The 18,767-nt window shown below is 34.5% G+C and overlaps 1 protein-coding gene across 2 annotated transcripts in view; it reads right to left on the bottom strand.

The window, feature by feature from the left end:
* Positions 1-18,767, bottom strand: part of Cert1 (ceramide transporter 1) — a 111,398-nt gene that overhangs the window by 53,322 nt on the left and 39,309 nt on the right. For both annotated transcript variants that reach the window (XM_046426932.2, XM_046426928.2), the window contains exons 4-5: positions 1,488-1,595; positions 353-491 (exon numbers count right to left, since the gene is read on the bottom strand). In XM_046426932.2, the coding sequence (XP_046282888.1) occupies positions 353-491; positions 1,488-1,595 (247 nt within the window). The remainder of the gene's footprint in view (positions 1-352; positions 492-1,487; positions 1,596-18,767) is intronic.

The following is an 18,767-nucleotide window of genomic DNA, read 5'->3' as shown; positions in this document are numbered from 1 at the left end:
ATCTAAAGAATTTAATGTATGCTTGTATCCTCTAAGATTCATCAAGGGGTAAATTTATTAGACATAATAATGTAAATGCTCCGTATTATAAGAGACCAGATACTATTTTTTAATTGAATAAAGAGAATCACTTAAAAGTGTTCCAGAGTATCTGGTATGGATGACCAGAAATGTATTGGAACATGTTATTAGAGTACTCAAGTTACATTAATGCTGAGATCAGTTACAATGGGAGTTTGCAGCAAAAGTGACTATAATCACTTTTATTACTTAAAGACATTACCGGTTAAGATCAAGAGGCTTTAAATCCATTCATTCTCCAAGTAAAAATAGTGGTAATAGCCTAATTAACCTTTATCCCTTTGAAGTTCGTCCTTGGAGACAGCATCAGCACAGGCATCAAAGTACTTCTGGAGAGTATCAACTTGTCTACATAGGATATCTCTAAAGGTTTCCATTTCAGCCAATTTCTCCCGTAAACTGTGGCCTTTCTGCAAGACACAAGAAGGGAGGCAGTGTAATTCAAGTGAAACAAAACTGGACTGACTTTATTTGGTCTATGGTACTTCATCACCATTTAAAGTCTGTACCTTATCACTAAAGGAATGGATAAAGAATGCTACCAAGTTCAAGGTCATACTTCTAGGAATAGGCTTGAAGCTGATTAATCTAGTGACTTGATAATGATAAAACTGTAGGAAATAAGGTAATAATGTGTGACAACTTGCTAACAATTCGTTTTTTTTTTTTTTTTGGTACGGGGGATTGAAGGCAGGGACATTCTACCACTGAGCCACATGCCTAGCCCTTTTGATTTTTTATTTTGTGATGTTGCTAAGGTGCAGAGGCTGGTCTTGACCTTGTGATTCTCCTGCTTTGACCTCTTGAGTTGCTGGGATCACAAGTGTGCACCACCATGCTCAGCTGTAATATAACATTTTAATATTTTCAAATTAGACATTGTGAGGAGAAACTGACAGACTTGGAAATGGTAAAAAATATTCCTGGATGTACTTGCACAGTATTTGTAAGAGTCATTTAGGAAACCCTGATGGGAGGGTGACATCTGATCATGTGAAAGTTTTTGCCCTTCACTGCATTTGAGCTATTTTACAATTCTTTTAATAAAACAACTGAGTAATGTATGTGATTCCACAAAGATGCAAAGGAACTCTGTCCTGCACAGAGGTGATGATTTCATCTGTGTATATTGATCAGTTTTGCACTAGCAAATTCATTTCAGTATTCTTTAGATTCTCCTTTGAAACAATTTTAAAATTAATGTCTTAGCTCATTAACACATTAAATAAAAACTTATATATGTTCATTTTGAGTCATGATTTTACTCCTTAAAATTATTCTATAAAAATTCAAATTACATTGTAGAAAAATTCTTTAAAAAAACTTATCAATTAAATTCAGCTCACAACATCCAATACTAAAGTAAAGTTATGTTGCCTCAACTTAAAACATTCATAAACTCAAACCTTGAATGAAGAGGTGGATGTTGCAGAATAGCCACTTGCTCCAGACACCAGAGATACCATTGAGCCATGTCGACGCAAGCTCGATTCAGATCCATATCCTGATTCAGTCTAAAAAGGAAATGAAGTACATGAAAAGATTTTAAATAAAAAATTAAGAGAAGACAAAGAAATCAACAAGGTTATTATAACAACAGTGAGCAGTTTAGATTCATACAATAGTCCACTGATGTTAAGAAATTCCTTTTAATACCTAACTATCATTTAATTTAGAAATTTATTGAATAAATACCACATGTTGGGCTAGGAGGCTAAAAGAGTGTTTAAAATATGAAATAAAGCAGTGTTTAATAATAGTCTCTTTCCTACTAGTAACTATGAAAAAAGTCAATTTCACAGATTTCAAGTAAAAAAGTGGTTACCAGAGACTGAGAGAGGAATTGCGTCAGTATTCGATAGGCATAGTTTCAGCTGGGGAAGATGAAAATGTTCTGGAGATGCAAGGTAGTGATGGCTGAACAATCATGTTAATGTACTTAATGCCACAGACTGTATAGTTAAAATGGATTAAGTAGTCATTTTACATTATGTATATTTTATTGTAATTTGAAAAAATGAATAGGACAAGACAAAAAAGATAATAGGAAAACTTCAAACCCTATTTCTTTATAGATAAGGCAGTTATCCTGACAGCTCAACTATCACTGCCTACTTTTCCTATTATACCAGCAGTTTGTCTCTTTATTTTCAACCATTCTTTCTTTTCTTCTTCTTCTTCTTCTTCTTTTTTTTTTTTTTTGTACTAAAGATTGAACCCAGAGGAGCTCTACCATTAAGCTTCATCTCCAGTCCTTTTAATTTTGAGACAGGTCTTGTTAAGTTGCCCAGCTGGCCTCAAACTTGCAATCCTGCCTCAGCTTCCTGAGTTTCTGGGATTACAGGGTTGTGGCACCCTGCTCAGCTATTTTCAATCATTCTTAACACATTACAGTTAACGGATTTACCAATAAATTATAATTATATTTTATAATTACTACTTGACTTAGATCTTTCTGGAAGCAGACTGCATCTTTTTCATTTTTGTAGCCACCTTCATAGTTCATGGCACAAAGAAAAGTTCAATTTTGTGAGTCTATTAAGCCTTCACACCATGGAACCAACTGGGACTTTCAGGTGAGTAGGTATAGATTTAGTGCTGTGATAATACATTTCATTTTAAAGGAACTGGTATTTTTCAGTTCATCAATTTGATATTTTACTTTTCTTAATACAAATGCAGTACTAATTAAGATAAAGGAATTAAATGTTTGAAAAAAATGGCTTTCTTGAACCTGAAATCAAGTATTCTGGATCTTTGATGCTTTCTAGTTACTGTTAAAAAGTAGAGTGAATCAAATGCTTCTGTGGAGCTGGCATGATGGCACAACCCTATAATCCCAGTGACTCAGGAAGCTGAGGCAGGAGGATTGCAAGTTGGAGGTCAGTCTGGATAACTTAGCAAAACCCCATCTCAAAAAGAAAAAGAAGAAGAAAAAGGGTGGTAGCTCAGTGGTAGAACGCTGCTGGCTTCAATCCCCAGTACACAAAAGAAAAAAATGCTCCTGTGGAAAAATCAAGGTATTTGTATTACATCATTTAACAGAATATCATGTTTGTTAATTTAAATAGGGCCAGGTGTGGTGGCACATATATGTAATCCCAGTGGCTCAGGAGGCTGAGGCAGGAGTTCAAAGCCTGCCTCAGCAATGATGAGGCTCTGAGCAACTCAGTGAGACCCTATTTCTAAATAAAATACAAAATAGGGCTGGGGATATGGCTCAGTAGTCGAATGCCCCTGAGTTCAATCCCTGGTGGTACCCCCCCCCCCAAAAAAAAAGATTTTAAGTAGGCATTTATATTTAACAAGTTTTCCTTCATTTGAACGGGAAAAAAATCCCTATGTTTCTCAAACATTCAAAATTTTTAATAATAGAGATCAGTACAGAAAAATGAAGGAAGAAAAAGACTACATTGTATAAAATTTTAGTCATAGTCACTAAAGTTAAGAGGTAAAATAACATCTAATTACTTTTGGTACCAAACTTACAGCAATAATTAGAAACTGGTATTTTGGTACCAGGAATTGAACTCAGGGGCACTTGACTGCTGAGCCACATCCCTGGCCCTTTTTTGTATTTTATTTAGAGACAGGATCTCATTGAGTTTTTAGCACCTCACTTTTGCTAAGGTTGGCTTTGAAATCATGATCCTCCTGCCTCAGCCTCCCAAGCCACTGGGATTACTGGTGCACGCCACCATGCCCGGCTAGAAACTGTTTTAAGCTTACTTCATTCTCAAAATTAAGATTATAAAACATTAAAATTATATACAATGTGTTTTCTGTGGAAAACATATAAAGCACAGGATATCAGAGAAAAATTATAGATAAGATAAATGCCCCAAACTTCCCTACCAGGCTATTATGAGATAAATAAAATGTCCCAGAGTTCTTTTTTTTTGTGTGTGTGGGGGTTATACCAAAGATTTAAACAGGTATATTTTACCACTGAACTACATCCTTAGCCTTTTTGCTTTTTATTTTGAGACAGGGTCCCACTAAGTTGCTTAGGGCTTTGCTAAACTGCTGAGGCTGGTCTTGAACTTGTAATCCTTCTATCTCAGACTCCTGAGATGCTGGAATTATAGACATGTGCCACCATACCCAACACAGAGTTCTTTAAATAGTCTGCCTTTTTCTGTTACTTCAGAACCCTAGTAGCCATGGTCATCATAAAGTTTGGTTCCTGCCACCATTAAGTGCCTCAAAGTTATTAAGAACTAGAATCATATACTTCATAAGTTCATTTAAATGTAAGAAAGAAAATGAAAAAGAAAAGCAAAGACCAATGGGAAAAGAACAGAGATTAGAAGTAGTAGCAACAATGGCAAGAAACTGAAAAGAGGAATGAGACCCTGAAGATACAATAGTGACACAGTCTCAAAGCTTGAGTAAAGTTGCTGCTACCCGCTAGCATCAATAAGAAGGCTCTGATGAAGAAGAAAAAGAACAGGGAGGGGAAGAAAAAGAGAAAAAAGCAGAGGATGTGCAAAGGAAGAGGAGGCATTCATAATGAAAAGAGCAATACAGCTCATGAAAAAGAAATGGCTATCATTAGGCAAAGACACTAGAAATTTATCCCTATGAAAATGAACAGCCTCTTAAAATTCAACTTTTAGCACACACCAGGCACCAAAGTAGAACTGTGACACTTTGATGATGCTTGTTTATAACCAATTCTATCTACAAAAGGTATCTCTAATTATGTAAGATTAGATGGAATCAAACCTCTTCAAGATTTACATCATTCCACATGCCCCCTACCTGCTGCATACTGGAGGTTGAACCCAGGAGCTTTTACCACTGAGCTTGTCTCCAGCCCTTTTGGTTTTTTATTTTGAGAAAGGGTCTCATTAAGTTGCCCAGGCTAGCTGTGAACTTGCAATCTTCCTGCCTTGGTTTCTTGAGTAGTTGGGATTAAAGCTGGATGCGCACGCATCACTATATCTAGCTACCACTCCACATCTTAATGCAAAGCAGTACCTTAGGGATAAAGTAAAATAAGTTATTTTGGTGGCTAGAAAACTATTAATAGAAGGACAAGGCATGAATTCACAATAAGTGGGAGTGCTGGGGAAGAATAGAGGTTCTTTGGTGAGACAAAGGAGAGTGAAGGGAGGGGAGGGGAGGGGGCATAGGGGTAAGAAGACTAGTAGAATGAATTGGACATTATTACCCTATGTGTATATATGATTACACAACCAAATCTGAGAAGTTATACTTCATTTATGTATGATGTGTCAAAATGCATTCTACTGTCATGTATAACAAATTAAAAAGGACAAAGCATGAACTTAGTTGTATGTAAATTATACTTCATGAAAATTGATTTTAAAAGGTAAAGCTAATGTATGATAAAACAGAGCAAACCAGGTGCAGTGAAAGCACTGATTATAAAGTGGTACCAAGAAAATTGTAGGGGTATAGAGTATATTTGTTAAAACTCAAACTGTACAGTTAAAATAGGTACATTTTAAGAATGTAAATTATATTCCAATAAGATTGATAAAGAAAAAAGTAAGCATATTTCAATATCATAGAATTGTACCAAAGGGAATTCTAATTACAGCAATTGTACTGTTCACACACAAAAAAATGACTTCATATCAAATAATGAGACTCTGAAAGTCCTAGAGCCAACATGTCATGCTAGGTCTTTCACCTTAAATGGCTCTGGTTATTTTGTCCTCTCTCCTTTCACAATAATGCTAACTTGGTAAGTATAGCATTGCTACATTTTGTCTTTAGGTTTGGTAAAGTTTTCCTGCTACATTTAAACTTAGAGGACTGCAATTAGAAATAGGAAGAATCTTAGTAACAGATGACAAATATACAGAATTTAGGAAACTACTTAAGTATCTCAGATACCTATGTGTGACTCATTTCTAAATAGAATTAAACTGAATTACCTATCTAAATACAACTCTGGACATTCTACTGAAAAATACTTAAAATCCAACAATTTGAAATTTAAATCCAAACCTACCATCTTCATTTACTTATTCATATAAATGAGTCTTTAGAACAGGTAAAAACTTTTTTTTTTTTTTTTTTTTTTTAGTACTGGAGATTGAACTCTGGGGGCACTCGACCACGGAGCCACATCCCCAGCCCTATTTTTGTATTTATTTAAAGACAGGGTCTCACTGAGTTGCTTATTAGCACCTCACTATTTCCTGAGGCTGACTTTGAACTCAAAATCTCCTGCCTCAGGCTCCTAAGCTGCTGGGATTTAATAGGCATGCACCTGTTGATTTTTTTAAAGTTCTAAAGTAATATGAACATTGAAGCTTTATTAACTTTTTTTCTTTTGCCTTAAAACTTCTTCTATTTTTCTCTATTTCTATTTATCTATTTAGACTATTTCAAAATAGGTAACAACTTACAAGAAAAACATGATAAAACAAAAGTCCGTTTATAGCAATACTGCTGCAACACATGTTAAGTAATAGATAATAAATATTTATATTGTGAATAGTTCACTATAACTATCTCTAACCAATTTCATTTAAGTAAACTTCATGATAAATTGTAGAAATCATTCCAAAGAAAAAGAAAATACATATCACTCATGAATCCCAACTCTATTGTTATTCAGTATAAATAATGAAGATTCATTGCTTTTTAATATAATTTTAGTTTATAATAAAAGTGAGTCACAGAAAAATAGTCTCATTATATTAAAGAAATACATTAAATTGACTGACCTTCTTATATATGACCCAGTTCTAAATTTGTTTTGGATTTCTCTCAAAAATCAAATTTATCATCAAAGATATGTTAAACAACAACAACAACAACTTTGACATGGGGGCAAAAATAAATTCAAAAGAAAAGTTAGTGAACTATTTCGAAAAGCAGTAATGCTTGACACATCTATTTTGGCTTCCCAAGATGCTGACCTTGAAAGAAACAACACTAATTTGAATTTGTTTTTTTGAGTGCAGAATGGAGTGAGGGAAGAATAAATGAAAATGGGAAGAAATTACTTTATGGTCACAACTGACATTGCTAAATGTTCTTAAAAATTGTAACATACTTTGGGCTGGGGTTGTGGCTGAGTGGAAGAGCACTTGCCTCGCATGTTTGAGGCACTGGGTTCGATTCTCAGCACCACATATAAATACGTAAAATAAAAATCCATTGACAACTAAAAAAAATTGTAATTAATATACTTTCAAAATCTCATTGGTACAATTTTAGGAGCAATATTTTAAAAGCATGCTTTTTTTTTTTTTAAATCCCACTCACTGATCCACAAGAAGTTGCTCTCATTCACAACTTCTAATCACTGAGAAAATATTTTGAAAACTATTAAACTCTACCCAAAATTAATAATCTGGAATTCAACAATAGTTACCACAAGAATGTTTTTCCCTTTCAAATAAATCTGCCTTAAGATCCCTCATACAAATTGTTTTACAAAAAAAAAATTCTTTCTCAAATTTGCTAGTGTTTGTAAGTAGTGCTCCTGAACACATTTTGCATAAACCTAAAATGCCATTTTGGTTCAATGAAAATTTACTGAAAGAATGTCACACAGAACAAGGTTTACTTCTAAATGCCACAATGAGACTATACTTTTGTTATATTAAAACACTTCATTTAAAAAGAAAAAAGAGAAGGGATCTTTTGGCCAGTAGAGGGAGTCAGTAGCATTTTTCAAATGTTTGCTTGGAAAACAGATACAAAGGTTACTACTGGTCAATGTACAATAGTAACCTTTGGATTAATTCCTTGTGTAAACCTTTATTCTGTATACCTTTACGTTTTAAGAACATTTAAAAGTATTTATAAGTTACATCATACAAAGTAATGAATATAATAAGATAGCAGAAATGTGTAAAAACTAATTTGAAAACACTCCTTTGAGTCACAATTAATCATATTTAATCATATGGAAGATAAATATTACCATTTTGCACAGTCTGTTCATCAGTCCATGTACACCCTAAAAGAAGTTGTATAAGATACAGCAAAAAGGTTGGCTTTTTAATTTTTTAAAATAGCACCTTTTGAAATATTTATTTTTTCCTAGTAACAATCTCTAGCAAGAAGCAAAGCAAGGAAATTGAGAAAGAAATTAAGTAACTTCCTCATGGTGTCAGAAATTACTGAGTTATTAGTGACATAGTTCCTCTTTCCCCCCATCCCGCCCAAAGTACACTAAAGGTAAACATTATTGAATATCACCATAAAAAAAAAAAATAGTAACCTTTGGACTAATTCCTTTGTGTAAACCTTTATTCTGTATAGCTTTAAGAACATTTAAAAGTATTTATAAGTTACATCATACGAAGTAATGAAATATAATAAGATAGCAGAAATGTGTAAAAACTAATTTGAACTACAAATGCCCAAACACAATATGGTACTAAAGAAGTAGAGGAGTCATAGCAGCTGCCCTCCTTCTCCATGATTTCAAACCTTTCTTTCTTGCACTTGTAATATAGGACTTTTGATTCTATAATATATTTATTTCTATATCTACAGGGTTGGAGAATTAAAGTAGGCTTATCAGAGAGCTCTTAAGTCCATGCTATTTACCAAAAGCTGTTTAAGAACCCAATCTAGGGCTGGGATTGTGGCTCAGTGGTAGAGTGCTCACTTAGCATGTGCAAGGCCCTGGGTTTGATCCTCAGCACCACATAAAATAAATAAATAAATAAAATAAAGGTATTGTGTCCAACTACAACCAAAAACATTATATATATATGTATATATACGATATATATATATATATAATATATAATATATAAAACAACCCAATCTATAGCACAAAAGGTAAACCTGCTTTGATACTCTGAAATTCTTTTTTATTTTCCTCCCAGTACTTGGGGTTAAACCCAGGAAACCAGGAGCACTCTACCACTAGCTACATCCCTTTTTAAATTTTTTTTGAGATGGTGTCTTGTTAAGCTGAAGAGGCTGGCCTCAAACTTGTGATAGTCTTGCCTCAGCTTCCTGGGTAACTGGAATTACAGGTATAAGTCACTTTGCCTAACTCATCTTTTTTTTTTTTAATCTGCCTTAAAGGGAGTCTAGAGGTCTTATTCTCTTAGTGACATTAAAATGAATTGTGATAAACAACTAGATAAATAAAAACAAGGTCATTTAAAAGAAGTGTAGTAAACATATCCCCACTCTAGCTTTAAAAACAAATACTAAAAGGGAGATTTTTTTTGTTTGTTTCGCTTTCAGAGAAAAGCTAATAAAATACTTGAGTAATTTAAAATGGATATTTTATATATTAATTCCTGAACACTACTCTGGAAACTATAAAAACATAAACAAGAGTAAAAGCTAATAATCACTTTGCACCAGACATGATACTAAATGCTTTAAGAGCATTATCTCACTTAATTCTATTTTAATAGCTTATGTGAGATAGGAATATACTGTTATACTCATTTTATAGGTGGTTTTGTGTAATATCTTCTGAATCACACAACTATGAAATAAGGAAACTGGAATTCAATTCCAGATTTAAATGCCAATGACATTAACCATTAAGTTATGCTGCCTCCATAGCTAGACTGTGTGCTTCTACTTCTCTCAAATCCTTTTTTCACTCTTCCCATTAATATTTCCCACTTTGGGTCACTGAGTATCTCTTTGGATTAATCCACCAGGTTTCAACTTGTTTTAGATTTCCTAGTGCAGAGTAGTTCTTTAAAAATAGACATTTAATTCTTTCATTTCTTATTTTAAATCCTGTTCAGCTCCCAATTTCTCCTGGAATCAAGTGCATACATTACTTATAAGGAAGGTCTTGTTAGAGGCAGAAATACAACTAAATTATCAGCCTTTATATTATTTACTATACAATATTTAAAATATGTTGCATCAGTGTTGCTATAATGGTCTTTTGTTCTAGCATGTAGTTGTAAGAAGACATTACTTGTTCTAAAATATTGGAACTATCTTAACCATTAAACTATCTTAACCATTTCTAAGCACAGAGTTTGGTAGTTTTATGTATGTCCACAATGTTGTGCAACTGATCTACAGAACTTTCTCATCATGCAAAACTGAAACTACATCCATTAAACAACTATTCATTTCTCCCTTCTCCCAGTCCTTGGCAAACACTATTCTACTTTCTATCTCTATGAATTAATTAAATAAGAAGAATCATACAGTTATTTGTAGTTTTGTGACTGGTTTATTTCACTTAGCATGTCAAGCTTCATTTACACTGTTAACATATTGCAAAATTCCCTTCCTTTTTAAGGCTAATATTCCATTATTTGGATATACCACATTTTGCTTATTTAATTCATGCACTGACGTATACTTGGGTTGTTTCTATGTTTTAACTATTGTGAAAAATGCTCTTATGAACATGGGTGTACAAACATATCTTCAAGATCTTCTGATTCTATTGGCTTTATATCCAGAAAATTAAGTGCTGGTAATTCTCTTGTAATTTTTTGAGGAATTGTCACACTGTTTTTTTTTACATTGGCTTTATTATTTTACATTTCTACCTACAGCACGTAAGGTTCCAGTTCTTCCAGATGTTTGTCAACACTACTTTTCTTTTTTGGATAGCTGCCAAATGGGTGTGAGATAGTACCTCAGTGGAGTTTTAATTTGCAATTCCTTAATGAGTAGTGATGTTGAGTTGTCTGTGTGTGCTTATTGGCCACTTATTTATCTTCTTTGAAGAAATGACTATGTACGTCTGTTTCATTTTTAATTTTTTTTAATGCTTTAGCTTTAGAACTTCTAAAATAGGATATGGACATTAATTTCTTATCAAATAGATGATTTGCAAATATTTTCTCCCATTCTGAGGTTTTCCTTTTTGTTTTTGTTGTAGAATTGTTTTTCATGTAATCCAGTTTGTCTATTTTTTTCTTTTGTTGCCTTAGACTCTGGTGTCATATCCAATAAATGACTGCCAAACCCAATGATGTAATACTTTTGACCTGTTTTCTTCGAAGGGTGTATTGTTTTAGGTCTTACCTTTAGATCTTTGATTCGTTTTGAGTTAATTTTTGTATATAGTGTGAAGCAAGGTCCAACTTCACTCTTTTGAATGTGCACATCCAGTTTTCCTAGCACTATTTGTTGAAAAGTCTATCCTTTTTCCTGTTAAATGGTCTTGGAATCCTTGAGCCAAATAATTTGATTATACACTGTAGATTTTATTTCTGGGCTCTCTTATTTCACTACCCTGGTCCACATATGTATCTATTACAGTATCAAATTGTTTTGGTTACTGTGACTTTGTAGTAAGTTTGAAAACCAGAAGTTTAAGTCTTCAACCATTGATCTTTTTCAAGACATTTTGGCTATTTGAGGTTCAGATTACACATGAATTTTACAATAGGGTTTTCTGTTTCTGCAAAAAAGTCATTAGAAATTTGACTGCCAATGCATTGAACATGCAGATCACTTTGAACAGCCTGGACATTAACAATATTATAATAATTTTTTATGCTATTTTAAATTGAACTGACTTTGTATCCTGCAATTTTGCGAGATTTACTTGTTAATTCTAACAGGTGTGTAGGTGTGTGTGTATGTGTGTGTGTAGGACTTCATAGTTTTCTATTTATAAAATATTTATAAACAGAGATAATTTTACTCTTTTAAAATTTCCAATATAGATATCTTTCATATTTATTGTCTTACCTAATTTTCTGGCCAGAACTGCCAGTATTATGATAAAATGGAACTGGTGAAAAGTGGTACCTTAAACTTGGAAAATGTCTAATCAATCTTTCACCACTGAGTATAATGCTCATCATAGGTTTCTCTATTTCTCTCTCATACACACAAATGTCAGGGAAGTTTCCTTCTATTACTAGACTATTGAATGTTTGCATCATAAAAGGATGCTGAATTTTGTCAAATGTCTTTTCTGCATCTATTGGATGATCCTGCATTTCCCCCTCTCCTCATTCTGTTAACATAGTGTATTACCATACTGACTGATTTTTCTTATGATGAACTATCCTTGTTTTCCAGGAATAAGTCCCACTTGATCAGGTGAATAATCCTTTTGATACACTGCTAAATTTGGTTTGCTGGTATTCAGTGAAGAATTTTTACATAACTGTGTACTTAAGAAATATTGATCTGCAGTTTTTTGTGGTATTTTTGGCTTTGGTATCAGAGTAATGCTGATCTCATAGAGTGAGACAGTAAGTGTTATCCAATTCAATTTTGGGAAAAAGTTTGAGAAGGATTGGTGTTAATTTTAAATATTTGGTAGAATTTGCCTATGAAGCCATCAGGTTCAAGGATTTTCTTTGTTGGGAGATTTTAACTAACTGATTCAATCTCCTTACTACTTATAAGTCTGTTCAGATTGATTGATTGATTGAGATTTATAATATAAATCTTATATTTCTATGAATTTTCCACTGCATCTACTTTATCTAATTTGTTAATTTTTTACACTACTCTTCTTTTTCTTTTTTTTTTTTTAAGAGAGGGGGGGGAGGGAGGGAGGGAGGGAGGGAGGGAGGGAGGGAGGGAGAGAGAGAGAGAGAGAATATGAATGAATGAATTAATATTTTAGTTTTCGGCGGACACAACATCTTTATTTGTGTGTGGTGCTGAGGATTGAACCCAGGCTGCAGGCATGCTACGCGAGCGTGCTACTGCTTGATCCACATCTCCAGCCCTAAACCTTCTTATTTTCATTTAATCAGTAGCAATATAATGTCCTCACTGACATTTCTCCTGTTGATAATTTTAGTGTTCTCCATTTCTTCTTATTTCTTCTAGCTAAACGTTTGTCAATTTTGTATCTTTTCAAAGAACCAACTTTTGGTTTCAATAATTTTTTCTATTTTCTATTCTCTATTTTACTGATCTTCTGCTAGATTTGGGTTTAGGTTGTGTTTCCTCAAATTGTAAAGTTAGGATGTTGATTTGAAATTTTGGTTTTCAAGCATTTATGCCTATAAATTTGCCACTGGGCACTAATTTTGTGCAACATCTCAGTCTTCCTTTCACTTTCAGTTGTTTCTAAGCATTTCCTAATTTCCTTAGAGATTTATTCTTTGATCCATTGATTATTTAAAAATGTGTTTAATTTCCACATTAAACTGTGAAGTTTCCAGTTTTACTTCAAGTTATTGGTTTCAGTTGTGGTCAAAAAAGATACTTTGTATGACAACTTAATCTATTGAGATTAATTTGTACTCTAACACATGATCTACTCTAGGGAGTGTCTCATGTATACTTGAGAAGAATTTGCAAGCTATTCAGTGTATGTATATTAGATATAATTGTGCCTCAAAGCATTAACTAATAAGTCTTTTAAATATGCATTAGTTTTTTACACTGAAAACAAAACATGGTGTTGAGAGCCACAGCCAAAGGGGCCCCAGCAAACTTCCAGCTGCCAGCAAACTTCCAGCTGCTGGCTGATGATTGGCTCACAGCGGCCCCAGCAACATCTAGCTGATTGGCTCCTCGGCCCCAGCAACATCTAGCTGATTGGCTCCTCTGCGGTGATGCTCATTGGGCTGTTTCCCTGCCCTTTCAGACCACGGAGCTGCTCATTGGGGGACTTTTTTGGCTCCGCCCACGTGACCCAGCCAATGGGCCTCAAGAGCAGGAGGATTGTGGGAGGTGGAGAGAAGCTTGTGTGGGAGAGAGAGGCTTGTGGAAAGCCGGTGGTGGCAGTTGAGGCTCTGAGGGTTTTTCCTGAGAGGCTGTTTTGTTTGGCGTGTGTGGTTCTAAAAATAAAGTTAGTTTCTTTTGACAAGTGGCTCCTGATTGTGCCCAGCCAGACACAATTGTGGCAGCTGGAAGTTTGCTGGGGCCCCTTTGGCTGTGGCTCTCAACATCATGGATTTACGAACTAGTTATAATACTATCAGCTTTTAGATTATTGTTTTTGGAAAAAATATAATGGTCTTTTAAATCATATAGAAAACAAAAAGTAGAATTACAAACTATTGTTTCAATGCTATTAATTTGCATAACTGCCCACATACTGACTTACCTTTACTGAGATCTTTATTTCTTCATGTGACTTTTGGTTACCATCTCGTTAGTTTACATTTTACCTTGCAGGACTCTCATAGGCATTTCTTTCAGTGCAGGTCAACTGGTAAACAATTCCTGCTTTTATTTATTTGCAAACATCTCAATTTCAAAGAACAGTTTTGCCAAATACAGGATTCTCGTTGACAGCCTTTTCCTTTTAGCACTTAGAATACACCAGCCTCCATAGTTTCTGATGAGAAATCTTCTGAAGATCTTAGTGAGGATCACTTGTATGTGATGAGTTGCTTCTTTCCAGTTACTTTCAGGATTCTTTGACTTTTGAAAATTTGATTATGTCTTAGGGTAGAGGCTCAGTTGGTAGAGTGCTTGCCTTGCATGTACAAGGCCCTGGGCTGAAGCTCCAGCAACACGCACAAAATACACATATGCACACACAAAATATGTCTTAGTTTATATCTCTGGGTTTAAATTATCTGGAGTCCACTGAACTTTTTAGATATTGGCATTTGTGTCTTTCATCAAATTTGGGGAGTTTCAGCCATTATTCCTTTAAATATTCATTTTTGCCCCTCTATCCTTCTCTTCGGCTTCCAGAACTCACACAATGTGTATGCTGGTCTGCTTGAAGGTGTCCCAGAGCTCCCACAGGTCTGTTTCCTTTTCTTTCTTTCTTTTTTTATTTTTTATTTATATATGACAGCAAAATGCTTTACAATTCTTATTACACATATAGAGCACAATTTTTCAAATCTCTGGTTGTATACAAAGTATATTCACATCAATTTGTGTCTTCACACATATTCTTTGGATAATAATGATCATCACATTCCACCATCATTTCTAACCCCATGCCCCCTCCCTTCCCCTTCAACCCCTCTGCCCTAGTTGGTTTATTCCTCCCATGCTCCCTCTCCTTACCCCTCTATGAATCAGTCTCCTTACGTCAAAGAAAACCTTTGGCACTTGGTTTTTTTGGGATTGGTGAACTAAACTCCAACATTTGCCTGCAAATGCCATGATTTTATTCTTTTATTGCTCAGTAATACTCCATTGTTTGTATGTATGTATGCATATATATATATATATATATATATATATATATATATATATATATACACCACATTTTTTTTAAATCCATTTATCTATTGACGGGCATCTAGGTTGGTTCCACAGTTTAGCTAGGGTGAATTGTGCTGCCATAAACATTGATGTGGCTGTGTCCCTCTAGTATGCTGTTTTTAAGTTCTTTGGGTATAGACCGAGGAGAGGAATAGCTGGGTCAAATGGTGGTTCCATTCCCAGATTTCCAAGAAATCTCCATAGTGATTTCCATATTGGCTGCACCAATTTGCAGTCCCACCAGCAGTGTATGAGTGTACCTCTTCCCCTACATCCTCACCAACACTTGTTATTCGTCTTCATAATAGCTGCCATACTGACTGGAATGAAATGAAATCTTAGAGTGGTTTTGATTTGCATTTTTCTAATTGCTAGCGATGATGAACATTTTTTCATATATTTGTTGATTGATTGTGTACCATCTTTTGAGAAGTGTCTGTTCAGGTCCTTGGCCCATTTATTGACTAGGTTATTTGTTTTTTTGGTGTTTAACTTTTTGAGTTCTTTATATACCCTAAGATTAGTGCTGTATCTGATGTGTGAGGTGTAAAGATCTGCTCCCAAGATGTAGGTTCTCTATTCACCTCATAGATTGTTTCTTTTGCTGAGAAGAAACTTTTTAGTTTGAATCCATCCCATTTATTGATTCTTGATTTTAATTCTTGCGCCAAAGGAGTCTTATTAAGAAAATTGGGGCCTAATCCCACATGATGGAGATTAGGGCCTACCTTTTCTTCTATTAGATGCAGGGTCTTTGGTTTTATTCCTAAGTCCTTGATCCATTTTGAGTTGAGTTTTGTGCATGGTGAGAGACAGGGGTTTAATTTCATTTTGTTGCATATAGATTTCCAGTTTTTCCAGCACCATTTGTTGAAGAGGCTATCTTTTCTCCAATGCATGTTTTTGGTACCTTTGTCTAATATAAGATAATTGTAATTTTGTGGGTTAGTCTCTATGTCCACTATTCTATACCATTGGTTTACCAGTCTGTTCCCTTTTCTTCAACCTCTTTTCATTCTGTTACTCAGAAAAATTTCCATTGTCATATATTCAACTTCACTGATTCCATTTGCTCAAATCTGCCTTTGAATTCCTTTAGTGAATTTTTCATTTCAGTTATTGTAATTTTCTGCTCTAGAATTTCTTTCTTCTTTCTTTTTAGGTTTTCTCTCTCAAAATTTTTTTTATTATAGATGGACACAATACCTTTATTGTATTTGTTTATATTTCTATGGTTCCAGGGATTGAACCCAGTGCTACATGCTAGGCAAGCACTCTACCACTGATCCATAACCCTAGCCCTAGGTTTTCTCTTACTTGATATTTCTGTTTTCTTCAGATTCTCCTTTTTTAATTATTTTGAACATCATTATGGTAGTTGATTAGCCATCAGATCTTTTTTAGGGGCAGTTTCTATTGATTACATTTTTTTTCTTTGAAAGGGTCAAACTTTCCTGTTTCTTTGTATAAACTATGTTTTTTGGTTTGCTTTTTTTTTTTTTTTCGTTCTTGTTGTTTTTGAAAACTGGGAACCCTTAAATCTAATAGTGTGGCAAGTCTGGAAACTGGATTCTCCCCTTTCCCCAGGGTTTACTGTTTTTATAACTGTATTTGTGTGTTTTATTGTTATAGGAGGTTTCTGTGCCAAAAATCAGCCCAAGGTATAAAGGTAAGGTATTCTTAGGTCTTTTCTGAACTTGTGCCTTTCCCTATACATGCAGTCACTTTCTAATTTCTCCCAGTTTTTTAAAAAAATATCTTAAATTTTGGTCCTCAAAATGGGGAAAAAAAAATAAAAATGAAGGAAAAAGAATATACTGGCCTTTTAAATACCCTGAAAATCACTTTGGCTGGAAGGAAAGGATCTTGCCATAATGAGGGGGAAGGAGGCAAAACAACAATGGTTGCTCAAGTCTTTGTCTAGGACTCTGTGATTGTAAGAGCAGCAGAGTTTGGAGCACAGATCCAGAAATTTGAAGACAGGGTTCTTTGTGCCCATCCTGGCTCCCACAAGCTGCAGTACAGTTTGCTCAAGGAACATGGTCATCTGCTTGCCATGGGGATGGAGCTGAAATTAACCAAAATCATCAGCAATTTACCATGTAAGTGCTACCATTTTCCTGAAGTTACAAGCCTTCAATAGCCTCCAAATCTACAAAATAGTTACATCAGATAGATTCTGCCACTTTCCCAGGTGGAGAGATAGACTTCTGATTCTTTTTCCCGTTCCAGCTTCTCTAAATCTTTTCTCCACCTATAATGTTTTTTGGGGGAAATGTACACAGAGTAAGAAAATATAGCAAAATAAAGAGTAACTGTTGGGTTATGAGACTGAGGGTAGTTTTTGTATTTTTCCCCTTTTAATGAAAACTATTAGTTTTAAAAAAACAAGGGAGGTCATGTGTAGTGGCATGCCTGTAATCCCAGTGGCTCTGGAGCTGAGGCAGGAGGCTCATGAGTTCAAAGCCAGCCCCAGTGATTTAGGAAGACCCTAAGCAACTCAGTGAGACCCTGTTTGGAAAAAAAATTAAAAAGGGGGATGTGGCTCAGTGGTTAAGTGCCCCTGGGTTTAATTCCCAGTACATCCCCCACAAAAAAAAAAAAAAAAAATCAAAACCAAACAAAAAAAGCACCCAAGGGTGGGAGAAGCCAATAAAATGTACATAAGAAAACTATTGTTAAGAATGATTTTAAAATATTTGATAAGAATTGTCTGATCTATAAATTCAAGCAATGAAATTGAAGAGGCCATCAAAAGCCTACCAAGAAAAAAAAGGCCAGACGGATTCTCAGCCAAGTTACACCAGACCTTTAAAGAATAACTAACATCAATATTCCTCAAATTACTCCATGAAGTAGAAAGGAGGGAACCCTTCCAAACTCATCCTATGAAGCTAGTATCATCCTGATTCCAAAACCAGACAAGACACATCAAGGACAGAAAATTTCAAACCAACATCATTTGCATAATAGATGCAAAAATTCTTAATAAAATACTGGCAAATTGTATACAAAACATATTAAAGAGATAGTGCATCATGATCAAGTGGGATTCATCCCAGGGATACAAGTTTGGTTCAACACATGGAAATTAATAAACATAATTCATCACCATCAATAGACTTAAAGACAAGAATCACACCATTATCTCAACAGATGCAGAAAAAGCATTTGACAAAATACAGCATCCATTCATGCTCAAAAACACTAAAAAAACTAGGGATAGAAGGAACATACCTCAACACTGTAAAAGCTATATATACTAAACCTGAGGCCAACATTATTCTAAATGGAGAAAATTGAAAGCATTCCCTCTAAAAACTGGAACAAGAAAGAGATGCCCTCTTTCACCACTTCTATTCAACATGGTCCTAGAAACTCTAGTCAGAGCAATTAGAAACAACAACAACAACAAAATTAAAGGGATAAAAATAAGAAAAGAAGAACTCAAACTATCCCTTTTTGCTGACAACATGATTCTATACTTAGAAGACCCAAAAAACTCCACTAGAAAACTTCTAGAACTCATAAATGAATTCAGCAAAGTAGTAGGATATACAATTAATACCCATAAATCAATTGCATTCCTA

Source organism: Marmota monax, unplaced genomic scaffold (assembly GCF_021218885.2).
Source record: "Marmota monax isolate L192 unplaced genomic scaffold, Marmota_monax_Labrador192_F-V1.1 WCK01_AAM20220418_F8-fsc00018, whole genome shotgun sequence".
NCBI classification, from domain to species: Eukaryota; Metazoa; Chordata; class Mammalia; order Rodentia; family Sciuridae; genus Marmota; species Marmota monax.
The sequence above is the reverse complement of the archived record's forward strand: the minus strand, read 5'-3'. Positions and strand labels throughout refer to the sequence as shown.